We start from the raw sequence: 18,319 nt of genomic DNA, 5'->3' as shown, positions 1-18,319 counted from the left end.
TGAATGTTCCCCAGAGTGTAATGGAGCTGCCACCAGCTTGTCTCAGTCCGGCAGTACAGGTGTCAAGGAGTTGTTTCCGTGGATGATGACGGATTCATGCCCTCTCAACAGCATGAAGGAGAAGGTATCAGGATTCATCAGACAATGCAACACTCTGCCTCTGTCAATGGTCATGTGTCCATTTCAGTAGCGCTTGCCTATGTTGTGGGTTGAACATTTGCACATGCATGGGTCATTAGCTGCAGATGCCAATCATTGATAGTGTTTGGTGCACTGTGTGTTCACACACACTTGTAATCTGCCCAGCATTAAAGTCTGGTGGTAATTCCACCACAGTTTGTCATTTGTCCTGGTTTACCAGTTGCCCAGCCAAGGTTCAACATCTGTAATGATTTTCCCTAACCCCACAATGTCTGAACATGGTTTCACCTTTATTTCACCACATGTTGGAGACACTCACCAAAGCATTCGTTGAACACCCGACAAGTTATGCAGTTTCCAAAATGCTCATGCCAAGCTTCCAGGCCATCTCAGTCTGCTCTTCAGCAAACTCGAATAGATCACGCGTCTTCCCCATTCTGCATATGGACAGCACGCTCACTGATACTACATGCGCCGTGCGTGTGTCTGACTAGCAGTCATTCCTCACCAGGTGATGCTGCTGTCACCTTGACCTGTTTATATCGATAGTAGGTTGGTAGTCGTAATGTTCTGGCTGATCAGTGTGTGTATAACGAGTAAAATGTCAAAACGCAAGAAGACAGAGATGACAAAATATAAGAATTGTATTATGTAGTGACTTGAGGAGGACGACGAGGTGAAATTGATCACATATGACTACTAGTGATCACAACACTGAATCAGTACAAGAAGTGAGTGGTGGGGAAAGTAGATCCAATTTGTCTGAACAGAGTGATAAGGCTGCATCCATTTCATCTTAATTTTATTTTGGATAGGACCATGATACAAGATGTGACATTCAAGTTCCTTGACAAAATTTGTGTACGCCAGCAAATAACATGTTACTTGGTGTTGAGGAAGAGGGGACAGTTGATCTTGAGAAGCCATCAGGCTCCAGAGGTGTGCCTCAGGAAGAGACAAAACTACAAGGAAGTGATGCTTGTAATTTAAGAGATGGGTGTCTGAAAAGCATGTCAAAGATATTTGTGTAACATTCTTCAAATCAATTCAGTAGAATGCTGTGTACAATCAAAAGGAAGAGTACAGGAAAAGAACATGTTTTGTCTACTTTTTCCAGAAATGAACTATGTATGCCATGACATGTAGGATTCTGTGTTATTTCATACTGTTGATCGACCAGTTTGATGATATGAATAGTCCATATTATATAACCTGTTTTAGATTATGCGTGCAGGGAAAGAACATGCTAATGTCTCTTACTACAGGGAATATATGTGCTTTGTCCAGTGTTGTGCATTAAGCTTTAGATTCCTTGTTGGTAGGCAAACAATGTTGAAGCAAGAAATAGAGAGCTTTATCCCGTAAATGCTGTAAGCAAGAAAATTCTTTGCAACATGTTTTGTATGCTTGTTACTTTTAATCAACTCATGAAACTTGCTCTAGTGGCGCCACTTAGGTTACTGTAGTCTTATGCACTCTAGTGAGGTATTTACAAACTTAGCATGCCTTTCCTATGGCAGTTAGAATTTCCAATGCCAATGCCAGAAACAAAAAATTGTGATCACCACCACCAAAACATTAATATTAAATATTCGTAACATGGTAAAGTGTAATAGAGATATACAGAGACAGAAATTTGATAGAAAAAGTTCAACCACTTTGTTGATTCACTTGTAAGTAGCAGAATGTGAAAATCGTGTCCACGTTGGTAGGTCACCCGTAGGCTGACTGGACAGAACATTCAGTACCTCTGTAAGAACTGTAATCCACAGAAGCAAATACCCTAAACCTCTAATACATGGGGCTAACAGGCATTTGAAGGGACAGTCTTAAGATTAGCTATTACCAGTTTGAAAAACATCACTCTATATCCAACAGTTCCAAAAGTGTTGTCTGTCATTAAGTAAATTTGTGTGGAAAATATTTGAAATGTGTCCTGAGAATTTAAATTCTGTAATCTATTATTGAGACACACATTTTATATATTTTGGCCGGCTCTGCAAGAAGACTACAAGCTGCAGCTGACATTAAGTGTTATGCAGCTATAGTAGGTAGAGTTTACCAAAAAATGTAGTATGCTGTGAAATAATGACCTATCTAGCGTTTGAGATGTCAATGCTTTAATACAAGTTTTTAATTGTGTATGGTTGGGAATGACTTTTGAGCTTATGATATGTATAGAAAAGTGTATGTGGTGTGGACGTTGCAAGTCTAAGTGACTTCACAATAATTATTCCAATATAATTTTAACAGTTATCATAATTAATTTTTGGTAAGAATATGTGTATTGAAAAAGTATCAGAGCTAGAAAAAATGGTCATGGCATTAGTTTCAGATTAGTAGATATGTAAGGAATTAATAATAATATCTAGTATGTTTGTATTTCAGGCGACAATAAAGAAGTCGTGAGAGAGAAAGCTCAGCTTTTCCTTCTGAAACTTTTGGAGAGGGAAATTTCATCACCATATTACTTGTTTGAGAAGTTGACATCAGCATTTACTCACAAAAATGCTAAAATCCGAGAAGAAGTGTTAATCTGTTATCAGTCCGCACTGAGGGAGTAAGTGGAAATTTTTTAAAAAGTTTCATACCTTGGATATAGTAAGTGCCCTTAGTTTCTTTAAAGTACACATGTAATTATGAGAAGTAACAATACGTGTAGTAAAACCCTAAAAGAGTACAAATCCATACTTTTTTGAAAGAAAATGTATGACCGGCATTCAGTAAGTAATGCTCCCCCCCCCCCCCCCCCCCCCCTTTTAATCCTTTAATATACCGTATTTACTCGAATCTAAGCTGCACCTGAAAAATGAGTCTGGGAATCAAGGAAAAAAAAAATCCCGAATCTAAGCCACACCCGAAATTTGAGACTCAAAATTCAAGGGAAGAGAAAAGTTTTAGACCGCACCTCCAAATCGAAACAAAGCTGGTCCATTGTAACATGAGACACAATTTAGGTCGAATGGCTGAAGACACAGCTACAGTAGTTTGATTCGAGTTGTAAGCTTTGCAGTTAAGCTTTACTAGGTAACCATTGCTATGCGTTAGATGCTCTGTCCATATTTATACGGGTACCCTCCTCTTTCATGTGCTTCGTCTGGTTTGAATTGATTGCTTATTTTGCTTTGATGTGATAAGTGCCGTTCTCTTTGTTATAGGTGTTTATGTCACTCTAAGCTGAAAATGTGTTATTGTACTGTGTCATACATTGTTTGTCGCATTCAGATAATGAGTGTTTACGACCTGTTGCCGCTCGCGGGATGGCTTGCTTCTGTGCGCACTACTGCCACTTTCAATTAAAAAAAAGAGAGTAATTGTCTCATTAGTGAAACAATGGCAAGAGAATGCTATTTGTTACTGGTGCTTTCTTTGATAATGATCAACAAGAACCAAATAATAGAGTGCGTATGATAGATGATGTTCTGAACGAGAGTTTAGGGAAAATTTTTCACTGTTTGAAAATCTTTGCAGGTGCCTCTTTATTACATTACATTCTGCACAGAAATTAGTCATCTTAGATTTAAAAATCTAGTAAGCTGCCGTGCTTCATTTCTGACTGTATCACTATTCAGCATAAGAATAATATGAATATAAACATGACATGATATGTATATCCTTCCGCGTTTGCTGTTGTCTCACTCTAGTTTCGTAGTTTATTAGACAGACAGGATTTAAATGAGATAGCAGCAAACACGAAGGAATACAAGGCATAATGTTTACATTCATATTATTCTTATGGTGAAGAGAATACTGCATGTGATCCACGATTCATAAAAGTTCCTATTATTAATCATCTCTTGTCACAGGTAAGAAAAAATTCAGAACGTAGAGTTGACCATATTTACATACATCCCAAAAAGTCTTGCCAGTCGGATTTCCATAGTACATTTTCAGTGATGACTTCAAATGCAGTGTGTGTTATTGTTGTCTCCAGTTCACAGACTGGTTTGATGCAGCTCTCCACGCCTTTCTATCCTGTGCAATGCAGAGTAGCAACACTTATAAAATAAGAATGAAAATAACTTAGAAACCAAACGCTGAAATTTAAAAGAAAATTTTATTATGTTTGTAATACATCTTATACAAAATGTTTAAAATAAGTCATGAATCTGAAGCACTCTCTCTCAATTCTTTGTTGCTCATTTCTTCATACAGAGCATCGTCCTCTATACCATCTAGTGCTCTATACCATCTAGTGCATTGGATATCGAACATTTTTTAAATGCTTGTTGCACAGTCTGATTTTGTACACACTTCCATGCATCATAAATCCACTGGCACACTTGCGACAAACTTGCGCGTTTTACACGTCCTGTTGGTGTCAGTTGTCTATTGCTTTTCAAAAGCCAGTCTGTGTACATGCATTTAAGCTTGTCCTTAAATGGTTTATTCAGACAGGGGTCAAGTTGTTCCAGAATTGACGTCATCCTGCCTGGAATTACTGCCAAGTCCGTTTTGCTTTCCTCTAATTTTCGTTTTACTGCAGGTGTTCTATGGCCTGGGTACACATCTAATATCAACAGACTGCGTAGACCAAGCATTGCACCAGGAAGATGATTCCACACGTGCCTAATCCATTCCAGTACCATGTCCTCCGAAAACCACCCAGTTTTGTTTGCTCGTACAATTACAGTTTTTGGAAACACTTCTGATTTCGGAAAGTCTTTTGCTTGATAACTATGAATGGGGGTAATTTATGTCCATATGCTGTGCAAGCTAGCATGACGGACGTCTGCTGTTTTTTCACCCCTTGATGTAAAAACACTTATGTCTTTCTTTCCTTTGGCATCAACCGTATAATTTGACGGCATGTCAAAATATGTGGAAGTTTGGTTAGCAACTATTATCTGGCCAAGAAGGTATTGCTTTTCTGTGTGCCGCCTAATTACGAAGCGCTGAAATTCCAAAAGTTTTTCTTCATAATTTTTCGGCAGCTTCTGTGCGACTGAAGTTCGCCTCCGAAGTGAAAAACCCCAGCGCTTGATAAACAGATCAATCCAGCTGCGACTAGCCTTAGAATTTTCAATTTTTTGCTCTCTAGCAATTTCATGTGCCTTAATTTTTAAAATTTCGGCATTCACAGACAGGAATTTCTGACACCGTTCCTCAAATTCATTTAAAATCACTCCTAGTGCATTATATTGGCCACACATTGGCCCACTAAATGCTTTCGTGCTGCCATCGCCTGATGTTGCTCTCATCAGTCGCAGACCTGCAGCACGATTAGAACTTTCTTCTGCAAAAGAAATATTTGAAAGGCTGCTACATTCGAAGATTTTAGACAGTTCACCTGGTGCAAGTCTTTTGATTTGATGCCAGTTTGGTGACTTGCGCTTCGATGATGATGATGATGATGATGATGATGATGATGATGATGATGATGATGATTAGGACAACACAACACCCAGTCCCTGAGCGGAGAAAATCTCCGACCCAGCCGGGAATCTAACCCGGGCCCTTAGGATTGACATTCTGTCACGCTGACCACTCAGCTACCGAGGGCGGACCAGTCGAAGATGAACAATAAGGAATTTCTATTTACTTGATGGGATAATGTACGAAAATGCAGTGGTCGAAACTCGGGACGGAGAAAAAAAGCTCATCTTATACCTTTTTTAATTTATTTCCTGAGGCAGAGGCAAAGGTTTTGGCACCAGTATTTATCTTTGTGCCTGCAAAGCATGCCTGTGTAGCGCTAAATATATTCGACAGCAGAAGCTTGTTGTGGTGGCACCTACCAACCTTTTTCAGAACTTTTGCTTAATTTGTGCTCGATTCTAAGTTGCAAGCAGTTTTTTAAATTGGGAAAACTGGAAAAAAAGTGCAGCTTAGATTCAAGTAAATACGGTACATAGACAAATATCCTTGTTGGTGCTCCACATCTGATGTTTGTTCTATCTGCTGGTGAAGTTTCAAACCATTCTGGCAGATAGATGGCAGAGCCATAGTACAGTGTCAAAATGCCATCTACCTACAACTCACATTACAAGCTGTGTGCTGTTATTGAATTCTTGTGTTCAGAAAAAGAAACTGTGATGAACATCCATAAACGTATGTGTGCAGTGTATGGTGGTGGTGTAGTTGAAAGGAGTACAGTTAGACAATGGGTAAAGAAAGTTACAGCGTTAGGAAATGCAGAAACAGAGGTCCATGATAAGCCACACTCTGGGCGTCCTGTAACAGCCACTGCTCCAGACATGCTGAATCATGCAGATGATTCAGCATGTCTGTATGTCATCATTCGTACTGACAGGTGCATCACAACTCGACAGTTGGCTCTACATTTGTCGGTCAAGATTGGAAGTGCGTCTGCAATGATTGAGACTTGGATATTCAAAGAGGTGCTCACAATGGGTTCCATGAATGCTAACAGTCGGCCACAAAATTCAAAGAACGGTCATTTCATTTGAATTGTTGGAGCGTTTTGAGACCAATGGAGAAGCCTTTCTGCCACGGATCATTACAGGGGACGAAAGCTGGATGCACCACTTTGTGTCAGAAGCAGAAAGACAGCCCATGGAGTGGCATCATCCTCATTCACCACAAAAGAATAAATTCAAGACAACAGCCTCTACCGGAAAAGTCATGGCGACAGTCTTCTGGGATTGTGATGGCGTCATTCTTGTGGATGTGATGCCAAGAGGGTCAACCATGAATTCAGAGGCATGTGTGAAGACTCTGAATAAAGTCAAGAACAGTTTCTGTTATGTTCGATTCGACAAGAATCCAGCCAAAATCTTGCTCCAACACAATAATGCACGGCCACACACAAGTCTGAGAACCTGGGAACACATCGCCAAATTGGGTTGGACCTCATTGCCTCATCCACACTACAGTCCGGACATGGCATCCTCGGACTACCATCTCTTTGGGCTGCTTAAATATTCTTTACAGGAATCGTACTTTGAAGAAGTCATGCAGTGAAAACATGGCTACGCTTATAGGACAAGAGCTTTTACCATCAGGGGATACATGCTCTTCCCCAAAGTTTGCGTACGGCCATAGAACGTGATGGAGACAACATAGAGAAATAGGACATGGACAAGGCATGTTGATGTATACTGTCACCAAATTCTGACTCTTAACAATTAATATGTTCTGAGAAAAGAAAGAAAATGTGGGGCATTACTTATTGAACAACCCTTGTACATTTGGCAGATGTGGTTAAAATATGACAACATAGTTCAGTTACCCAAGGTTATCTCATTGAGATCCAAATAATGAAAATAATTCTAGCCAGGGAGCTTTTCCCAACAGAGCAGGAAAATTCTGCCTTGGCAGAAAATTATGCTCCAAATATCTAGGTTATATCATAAACTATTTTATGAGACAACGAGAAGAAGCAAGGAATAGTACTGGATGATTGATCCATTAGATTTTGACCCTGCTGCTACAGTAATTACATTTCTTTCACTGATATTTCGCCTTTAAATCTTCTGGCCAACTTCTGAGTGAACTGACTTGTTGGCTTACGCTGAAGATGGCTGAAAGGCATTCTGAAGTATTATTGTAAGAAATGAGTTCCTATGGCTGCTTACCAAAAATCTTGCGTGTCAGTAAATGTGCAAGGAAAACATGAAGATGCATGCTGGACTATTGAGTTGTAAGCAGCTGTACACGACTTGCTTCATAAGAATCAGAGTTAGTGATTAATAAATGTGAACGCCACAAAGGGATTAGTCCTAGAGTCTGTTCTGACTGCTGCTCCATGTTAGGAGGAGGAACAATATATAATTGCTGGACATGTGACCACACTGTTGCCAATTCTTCCAGCTGTTATTGCCAGTAGCTGAATCCTGATGATGCTGATACTTCATCCAAGCAGCTCCTCATTTGTCTTTATGCTGCTGAGTGGACCCACTGAGTAGGGTAGCGCAGTGGTTAGCACACTGAACACTGGATTTGAATTCGTGAGGATGACAGTACAAATCTGTGTCCGGGCAGTGTGATTTTCCTAAATTGGTTGAGGAAAATGCTCGGATGATTCCTTGAAAATGGCACAGCCGCTCTCCTTCCCCATCCTTCCCTAATCCGAGCTTGTGCTCCATGTCTAATGACCTCATTGTCGACGGGATGTTAAACACTCATTTTCTCCTCCTCATCCTCATGAGTGGACCCCATTCCAGATGTCTCTGCCTCTGGAGGGGAAAAGAGAGAGAGAGAGAGAGAGAGAGAGAGAGAGAGAGAGAGAGAGAGAATTGAAATCTCAGGTGGTACCGGGAATTGAACACAGGCCCTTAAGCACTGAAGGCGGCAGCCTTACTCATTCGGCTGCGGAGGCAATGTAGAAATTAATGTAATCATTTTTATTATTTATGGAACATGCATGCCTTTTGAGATAGTATGCATTGAAATCAGTGCAAATGTGCCAGTTTTTTTTCGTTGTGTTGGTTGTCCGCATGATGTGGGAAAAGGAAGCTTCAGGCATTCCATAATCTCATATGTACTAGCTCTTACACATCATCATCATCAAATGTGTGACACCTATTTCTTCCTTTGAGGTATCACACCTACACTTGCTACTTGACGCTTGATCAGGTTAATGTACAGAATGTAGTAGATATTTGAAACGAGACCACTAGTTGCTTGCATTGTTCATTAGAATGTGAACGTCCCTGTGTTGTTGCTGTAACAACAGTACACAAATACACTACAAACTGTGACATTTCGATCTGATTGCAGGCTTCAAATGGTTTTCAAGTATATTACAGTTTGACTCTCTAAGTTATCTATACATACATCAGGCATTAGATGTTCCGTAATTACCGCATTCCCTTAATGGGAAGAGTTCTGTATCTATATCATCTACACCTACATATATACTCTGCAAACCACCATAAGGTGCATCACAGAGGGTACCTGTACCACTTCTAGTTATTTTCTTTTTCTGCTTCACTCGCAAATAGAGCGAGAGCAAAATGACTGTCTGTATGCCTTCATATGAGCCCCAATCATTCTAATCTTATCTTCATGGTCTTTAGGTGAAATGTACATTTGTGGCAATAGAATTGCTCTCCTGTCAGCTTCAAATGGCAGTTTTCTAAATTTTTTCAGTAGCGTTCCTTGAAAAGAATGTCTACTTCCCTCCAAGGATTTCCGTTTCAGTTCCTGAAGGATCTCTGTTAACACATGCATGTTGTTCTAACATCCTGGTAACAAATCTAGCAACCCACCTCTGAGTTGCTTTGATGACTTCCTTTAATCTGACCTGCCCTAGACCCTAAACACTCAAAATAGTACTAAAGAATGGGTCACACTAGTGCCGTGTATGCTGTCTTCTGTACAGGTGAACCACACTATCGTAAAATTCTCCCGACAAACCGAAGTCGACCATTTGCCTTCCCTAATGCAGTCCTTACATGTTCACTCCATTTCATACTGCTTTGCAACGTTACACATAGATATTTAATGTACGTGACTGTGTCGAGTAGCACGCTACTAATACTGTATTTGAACGTTATGGGTTTGTTTTTCATACTAATCTGCATTAACTTTCATTTCTCTACATTTAGAGCTACCTACCATTCATCACACCAGCTACAAATTTTATGTAAGTCATCTTGTATCCTGTTATTGTCTCTCAATGACACCACCTTCCCATACACCACAGCATTGTCAGCAAACAGCCACAAACTGCTGCTTACCCTGTCCATATGATCATTTATGTATATAGAAAATAACACTTTCCGGGGCACTTCTGACAATACCCATCTCTGACGAACACTCACCAAATGAGGATAACATACTGGGTTCTGTTACTCAAGAAGTCGTTGATCCACTCACATACCTGGGAACGTATTCCATATGCTTGTACTATTGGTAACTGTCGGCATTGTGGCACCGTGTCAAATGCTTTCCAGAAATCTAGGAATATGAGGTCTGCCTGTTGCCCTTCATCCATGGTTCACTGGATCTCATGTGAGAAAAGGGCAAGCTGAATTTCGTATGAGCGATGCTTTTTAAAACTGTGCTGATGTGTGGACAGAAACTTTTCCCTATATTCAAACTGAGAATATGTTCAGGGAGTCTGCAGCAAACCAACGTTGGGGATAATGATCCGTAATTTTGCAGGTCTGTTCTTTTACCCTTCTTGTATACAGAAGTCACTTGCACTTCTTATCAGTCGCTTGGGACTTAGCGCTGGGTGAGAGATTCACGATAAATGGAAGCTAGGGAAGGGGCCATTGCTTTAGGGTACTTTTCGTAACACCAAAATTGGGATTCCAAGCCCTAGCGACTTATTTGCTTTCAATTCTCATGTGTTTCTATACACGAGTGATGCTGGTTTCTTTGTCCTCCATATGGGACTCTGTATGTTCGTCAAACAATGGTATGTTTGTACGATTCTCCTATGTGAACAATTTCTTAAATGAGAAATTCAAAATTTGGCTTTACTTTTACTATCATCTACCATCACACCAAACTGGCCAACGAGTGACTCGATAGAAGCCTTAGATCCACTTAGCAATTTTACACTGCGCCAGAATTTTCTTGAGTTCTCGCAGGATCTATTGCTAAGGTGTGATGGTGTAGTTACTGTAAGCTTCACGCATAAGTCTTTTTATAGGCGCATTAATTTCTTTCAACTTTTGCCTCTTGTCATTTGTGCATTTTATTGTGAACCGAGAGTGCAACAGCATTTGCTTCCTCAGCATTTTTTGAATTTCATTGTTAAACTGTGGTCAGTCTTTTTCGTCCACTTACTCAGCACATACTTCTTCAGAGTATGCTTTTCGATCCGTTTAAACTTCGCCCATAATTTCTCTACGTCCATCGTATTGGAACAAAATTATGTCAATTCATTGTCTAAGTAGGCTGCTAACAACTGTCTATCTGCTCTTTCTAGCAAAGATACTGTTGTAGTCTTCTTTATGGAGCTATTAACTTTAGTAACCCAAGTCTCCATAATGACGTTTTCACTATTCCCTGCTTCTGTACTGTCAATTAGGATAGGCCTGTTTGTAGCTACGAGATCCAAAAATATTTCCATTGCATGTGGGCTCTTGAAAAAGCTGCTCAAGATATGTTTTCAGAAAACATGTTCAAAAGAACTTCACAGGCCTGTCTGTCTGTACCCCCTGTAATCAATCCATAGACATCCCAGTCTATGCTTGGTAGGTTAAAGTCGCTTCCAACTAGTATTACTTGTATGTATTTCCTCACTACTGGTCATAGACTTTCTGCCATTGATTCTAAAACCATCACAGTGGAATTGGATGGCTTGTAAAATCATCCAAAAATTAACTTGATTTCACCTAGCCTTGTTATATACGACCACGGAACTTCAATGCCACACCGAGACAATGTTTTAGTCAATTGCAATGAACACACCCCCTCCTGTAGCATCTAATCTATCTTTTTGATATACGTTCCGTGAATCACTAACTATCTCAGAGATTCATACTTGGGGTTTCAGTCATATCTCAGTGCCGAGAATAATTTGAGCGTGAGTAGTTTCCTGGAGGGTAGTAAATTTGGAAGCTTTGTTACAAATGCTTTGAGAATTCACTAATAAAATTTTGATAGTGGAACTGTCTTCACTCTGAACACAGTCTGATTTAGCTATCAGAGTCGTCTGGTGAGTGTTAATCAGAGAACCTCGACCTTCTGCCTAGCCTAAAAAACCTCCATGTGCACCTGAGTAGCTGCTTCCTTTGTGAAGACTAAACTATTTGTCTAGGGAAAATTTCAGCTATTAAGCAGCTCTCAGAAAAAAAATTGAAGCAGTTTCTTTAGTCTAATGCGCAGATTTTTTTTTTGGAAAAATTGCATCAGTGCAAAGTTTCTTTCCATTAAGTTACAGTTATTTGAAACTTTACTACCAAATATGAGTTTCACATCAATCAGTCCATTGCAGTGATTCATTTGTAACTTGTAGCAGAATCTTATTGCAATAATTTGATTTATTGGGACCAAAAATGTATTATTATGCCAATACAAGACCGAAATAATCACTTCGCGTGATAGCTGTATCATGTGAAGGAATTCATCCGTCTGGTGTATAAAATCGTAATCAGCAATTTCCCTATGAAGTGAATGTTTGATTTAATGACCATTTGTCATGGTTGTGGGCTGTAGTGTCAACTGGATTAATTGACACTGACATTTCTAATGTGTAGGATATAATATGGAAGGAAAGAAGACACCACATTTGGTGTAACAGGTTAGACTTGCTGTTGGAACTAAAACTAGAGCAATACTTATCAGATGAATTCGCAGTTGTGAATAATGACCACAATCGTATGTAGAATGGAATGATAACAATGAAAATTTGTGCAGGACCAGGACTCGAACCCAGATTTCCCACTTATTGCGAGCAGTCGCCTTACCATTTGGCTATCCATACACGACTCACAACCAGACTCAACCTGGATGTGCCAGTGCAGATCGTAGGCGCATGGTTGATGACATGTGGAAGTTTGAGTCTGGCTGTGAGTAATGTATGGATAGCCAAATTGTAAGATGACCACTCGTGATAAGCGGGAAATCCGGGTTCGAGTCCCAGTCCTGCACAAATTTTCATTGTCATAATTCCATTCTACAGCTGATGGTGGTCATTATTCACAATTATGAATTCATCTGATGTGTTTAGTAACGGCTGTCGTCGTTGCAGTGCATCATCATCGAAATAACACTGGCACTGCAAAATTGTAGAGGCAAAACTGTTCACTATCCATGCCAATGGATACTAAAAACTTGATATCTATGGTCGATTGGGACTCGCTTCATTTGTGGTGACTGCAATTGTTATTTTCTTCAGAATAGAAATTATGTAGATTAAGAAGATCAAAATGTTGATGTAATTTGCAATCTAGCAAATGATTTCTCAAAATTTAAACTTGTTCATAAACTGGACAGAAATGTGTGAAACCTACAGGTAGATGAAATCAGTTAACAAATTTCACGGATGATACCAAGCTGTGAGTGAAGCAACTAATTATAGGTGCTGGCAACAACTGATGTAAACTGAATTTGATTGTTTTCAGATGCTGAATGTTAATAGAAATTCACATCCATGTATGTAATTTTTTTAATTTCCAATATCCAAATTACAGTTAGCCATCTTAACTGCAAAGTGTAACTAATTTCCATTTTTGAAGAATTTATGTTGAAGTGGAGGTTATTTACAGTTGTGTGAAATAAATATGTTGTACAATATATGATTCTTCTGGGTGATTGTTGCTTCTTGTTTCCAAGGCATGGACCTTCAAACCTTGGCTTGTCAAAACATGTTCCAAGCATTTTGAAACTTCTGCATGATCCACTTCCATCTGTGAGAGATGCAGCTTTTAATGCATTGACTGAAATATATCGACATATAGGGGAAAAATTTCGACAAGATATCCAACGTCGCTGCAGTGCCAAAGATACTAAGTAAGTAGTCTGTTGACTATGTGTACATTGTTTTCAATTCCTAAATACAGCTGATTAGACGTTGAATATTCTGTACGTGTGAAGTCCAGAATAATAAATTATATTTCGGAAAAGGTTCAAATTGTGTTGTAGTCAATGAATGTATTATTATTGTGAATCACATCAATTTGAGGTTTTTGGTGTAGTTAAAAAATACCTGCAGAATTGTTGTTTATCTATTAACACTACTAAGTGTATGTTTTTTTAGGATTGCAACCCTTTTTACGAAGTTTGACGAAATAAAAAATGAAGGTGGATTGCTTGCCTCAGCCTGTGGAGCAGAAGGTAAGATTATAATACTTAATTTTAAGTATGTCTCACACTTACTTTTTCCAGAATTTAAACTCTTCCGGGGTTGGTGGTGGAGGGGGAGAGAATAGTCTGTTGTTTTTGGTGCAGTGAATTGGTCTTGTTTTAAGTAGATGTATTAACTCCTAACGCCGGCCGCTGTGGCCGAGCGGTTCTAGGCGCTTCAGTGTGGAACCGCGCTGCTGCAACGGTCGCAGGTTCAAATCCTGCTTCGGGCATGGATGTGTGTGATGTCCTTTGGTTCGTTAGGTTTAAGTAGTTCTAAGTCTGGGGGACTGATGACCTCAGATGTTAAGTCCCATAGTGCTCAGAGCCATTTGAACCATACCCTTAATACTCTTATGGGGAAAGATAACTGGTGCTGCAAGGCATAGAGCGGTAATTAAAGTTCTTGGACAGTCTCTTGATTAGTTGTAGCATTCCCAGTTGTGGCATGGGAACTTGAAATAAATACATTTGCCTCTGTGGTGGTCCACACTTTATTTTGTAATTATACAAGAACAGCCCTTGACTGGTTGCAGAATAATGCTAATTGAAAACAGGAATTTGTTGCTAAACCAAAATTCTTGTTCATTAATGTTAAGGGTAGAACCAAGCTGACCACATCCATTGTTGAAGTTCATTGTCAAGCTAACCTTAAACATTGCCAAGCAATACCAAATAGAAGTTGAAGCACAGTACTGGCAGTGCTGCTTAGCATGTTGCTCTTTAATACACCACTCTGTGAGCACCAGTGATTTTGTTGCGCGCTGGAGTTCTTGGTGCCCTTCCAACCTCTTCTGTGCCCATTTTGGTGTCTAGCTGAGGTATTAAAAATAGTATGGGTACACGCACTGTAGGCAGTTGCACACCATGTTATAAAACCAGCTCTTAAAAGTGATGTGAGGAACGACAATAAATGGTGTTGTTTGGTGTTAACATGGGTACTATAGTATAAGGATTTGCTAGTCAATGTTGCCTAGGTGTATAATTTATTGGTGAATACATCATGTTGCCAATGTGTATCTGTGCATGATTATGTAACAGCACCATTCCAGTGTATTCTGAGATGGTTGATAGTTTGGAAGAGTCAATGTGGAGAGTAGTGTGAACAGTGTAATACTTAGCGCAATCCCCTGTCCTGTCATCTCTGGGTGTTGTGGCTCACACACACACACACACACACACACACACACACACACACAATCATTCACTCACTATGAATGGGGGGGGGGGGGGGGGCGTTATCTCATTTCCTACTCCAACACCTAAGGGACTAACCAGCTTTGTGCAGGCTCATGATGTGACCCTTCTCAATCACATCCAGGTGCTCAGACTACGTACTGACATTTCACCAAAGCATTATTGCACTTTCCAAATTACTATCTTAGCAGAAGCAGGGACTGCAGAGATTCACATTAATATTTTGCTTGGAGCACACCTGCTCTGGAGGAGGCTGGTGGTAAGAGGGACGAAAGTCCAGCATTTTGACACCGAATGTTGAACTACCTCAAAAGTGATATTATTAACTTCTCAAGCACCCTGGACAAAGGTAGCTGGACAGCTGATTGTAAGCAAATTTTTCAAAAATCATAGTTCTGTAATAGTGAATGCTATATTTTTGTACAAAGTGTCAGGTGAAACGTTCAGAAATGGTCTCGTTACTCCTGGGGATATTATTGTAATATTTTATAGATAGCAGACTTAAGACTCATTTTACTATTAAGACTTTATTCAGAAAGAAAACTTGTACCAACTGCATTAAATTTTTCTCAGTGTGAAATGTTTTGAAACATTTGTACATACACAGAACAAAACATTTCTTTTCGATACACTCCTCCGCCTGGCTCTTAATGATGCTGACACATATTTTACAGAAGTGTCAGATGCAATTTGTTCCTGCTATGTGGTATTTTCTTGGCAAAAGTCTGCCAGTGACTTAGTGCCTGTTTTCTTGTCCTCTTATATGCTCTGAATGATACCCAACAAATAACTGAAAGGAGAATTCTTCCACCATTTGGATTGATTGCTCTTTAAAGGATAGAAAACAATCATTAGATGTGATTGGATCCACTGTGTGAATTTTATGTTCAAAACATTGTCTGCTTCTTTATGTCACTAAGTATCCTTGTGAGCACACATTTACTTCTGTTGTTGAAGCAAGGTGGCATTTTGAGAATATCAGAACATCACTTGTGTCCTTTCATTCCAGGCAGAGGAGATACTCCCTTCTCTCAGAAATGGTCCTTTTTAGAGTCTGAGCTTGACAACTGTAAATTGTGGAAGATCTTTCCTGTTAGTCATGCAAGTGCCTACTGCTTTTATCTTATATGCACATAGATAATCAAATACAGCAGGTGAAATATAATAGCAGTACATTTATGTTACTTAGTGTCTGTCGTGGTACTACTATAATAATGTATTAAAAAGTGCCATACAGCTGGCTCCTCTGCCCTTTTCCCTGCAGATGCCTCCTTTGTAAGTACATACCCAGTCAAAAGATCACAAGCACTAAGCATTTTTTATGCTGTACTTCTCTGTTGTGTGCTAGTCATTTACACTGAAAAATCAGTTTGTCATTTTAAACCACACATACTTTCATTAACTGTCAAATATCCATAGGGAGTAAATGAAGAGGATGACATAAGAATTCAAATGACAAAAAATGAGCAAATTTTAAAATGATTATGAGAAATAATTTGTCATTGTTATTGAGCTGCAAGTTCATCAAAATTGCTTTGAACTAGCATAGCTTATCATCATTGCAGGAAAGGGATTATGCAGTGCAGATGTTTTGACCAGTAGTTACTTATTGTTGGCTTTTTCACAAGGCACATGTGAATTAGTTACCACGAAAAATGAGTAAATAATCTCAATTTTTGTCATAATCCACTTTACCCCATACACTGTTCACTCTCAACTTGTGTTATCTTCCTCGACTATTATTGGCCCACTGTATTGATTAGTCTGTTGTTTTTTATTTTTATTCTCTGGCATAGACAATGAGAAACAATCCATTGGTGTGTAAGTCAGGTGAAAACACACGCCCACACTGGTCTTGTCTTTCACATGTTGTTTTGGGTGTTTTAAGCAGTAACCCCAGTGAAGGTGACGGCTCAAAATACTGTGCTTCTTCATTTACCTTTCATACAACCAATTTGTAGCATATTCCACATCTATAATAAAACTAAAAATTTTCTTTTAGGCTACACGATGTTGCAGACACTACTTTTTTAAAAGTAGTTGCTGACAAAGAGAATGAAATGGAATGTGAGCTATCAGTTTCTATGCTCAGCTTGACACAGACTGGCACCAACTGTCTGACCAGCTGTTGTTGCCTGAGCCCTGCTCGTGTGCTATCCACAATTGCATTACAGTAATTTGTTTTGTTTTACCTGAATATTCATTCTTTCTCAAATTCCTATGGCTGTAGTATCCAACCTAGTTGTTACACTTATTTCAATAACATTCTCTGTAGCTTGTCTGTAGTGTGTCACTATGGTGATCATATTGTCGCAGAAGAAGCTGAGTAGCCCCGTGGTGTAGTGGTTACAATACTAAACTATTGCATGGATGGTCGTGAGTTCAAAACTCACCTGCACTGTACAATTTTAATTTCTATATTCAGTTTGAGTATGTTCTAGAAGTATCTTCAAATGTCAAGTATCGTTGTACTGGAATGTTCTGTAGCTGTGTATATACTCTGTGTTCTGGCCGAAGGCAGTTCGCTCCGCACTCTTGTATGTGCAAGTGCTGAATATACCTTAGTTAAGTGAAGTTAGTGTTCGTCATTCATCTAATTACACCTTCTTCTACATGACATTATTCTGGTGGAGACTCTGGATATTGGAACTTGTGATAGTGCACATTATTGACAACACAGTGGCTCCCATCATGTCACGACAGAGCCACCGTTTATGTGGCGAGAAACCTGAGTTCGAGCCATATTCAACAGACCGCAATGTATCGGAGACAGAAGAAGAAGATGTTATGATGACAGCAACTGTGTGCCACCACGAGACATCCTTCCAGGTTCTCTGGTGATGATGGCCAAGATCCAAACAAGTGGCTGAAGGTTTATGAGCATATAGTCATATTTAACAAATGGGATGACACCGCGTGTTTGGCTAACATATTTTTCTACTTGGAGGGCACTGCCAACCAATGGCATGAGAACAACGAGTAGTAGTTCACAAGCTGGAAAGTATTCCAGGTGGAACTGCGCAATTATTTCGGCAACACACAATGACAGAAGTGAAGGCTGAAGATAAATTAAAGTGCAGGTCACAGCGTCCAGAGGAAACTACAGCATCCTGCATTCAAGACGTCCTGGAGCTGTGTAAAATGGTGGATCCTAGAACGAAGGAGGAAGATAAGATTGCACATTTCATAAAGAGTGTTGCTGAGGACATGTATCAAGCCGTAATCCTGAAGGAGATTTCGACAGCTGACGACTTCATAAAATGGTCCCAGTATA

At 39.5% G+C, this 18,319-nt stretch overlaps 1 protein-coding gene across 4 annotated transcripts in view; it reads left to right on the top strand.

Moving 5' to 3' along the window:
- LOC126469999 (CLIP-associating protein 1-A-like) overlaps positions 1 to 18,319 on the top strand; it is a 237,178-nt gene that overhangs the window by 14,462 nt on the left and 204,397 nt on the right. For all 4 annotated transcript variants that reach the window (XM_050097462.1, XM_050097461.1, XM_050097463.1 and 1 more), the window contains exons 5-7: positions 2,530 to 2,701; positions 13,339 to 13,515; positions 13,763 to 13,839. In XM_050097462.1, coding sequence (XP_049953419.1) covers positions 2,530 to 2,701; positions 13,339 to 13,515; positions 13,763 to 13,839 — 426 coding nt within the window. The remainder of the gene's footprint in view (positions 1 to 2,529; positions 2,702 to 13,338; positions 13,516 to 13,762; positions 13,840 to 18,319) is intronic.

Source organism: Schistocerca serialis, chromosome 3 (genome assembly GCF_023864345.2).
Source record: "Schistocerca serialis cubense isolate TAMUIC-IGC-003099 chromosome 3, iqSchSeri2.2, whole genome shotgun sequence".
Taxonomy (NCBI): Eukaryota; Metazoa; Arthropoda; class Insecta; order Orthoptera; family Acrididae; genus Schistocerca; species Schistocerca serialis.
Note: the sequence above shows the minus strand (reverse complement) of the source record. Positions and strands in the feature narration are given on the sequence as shown.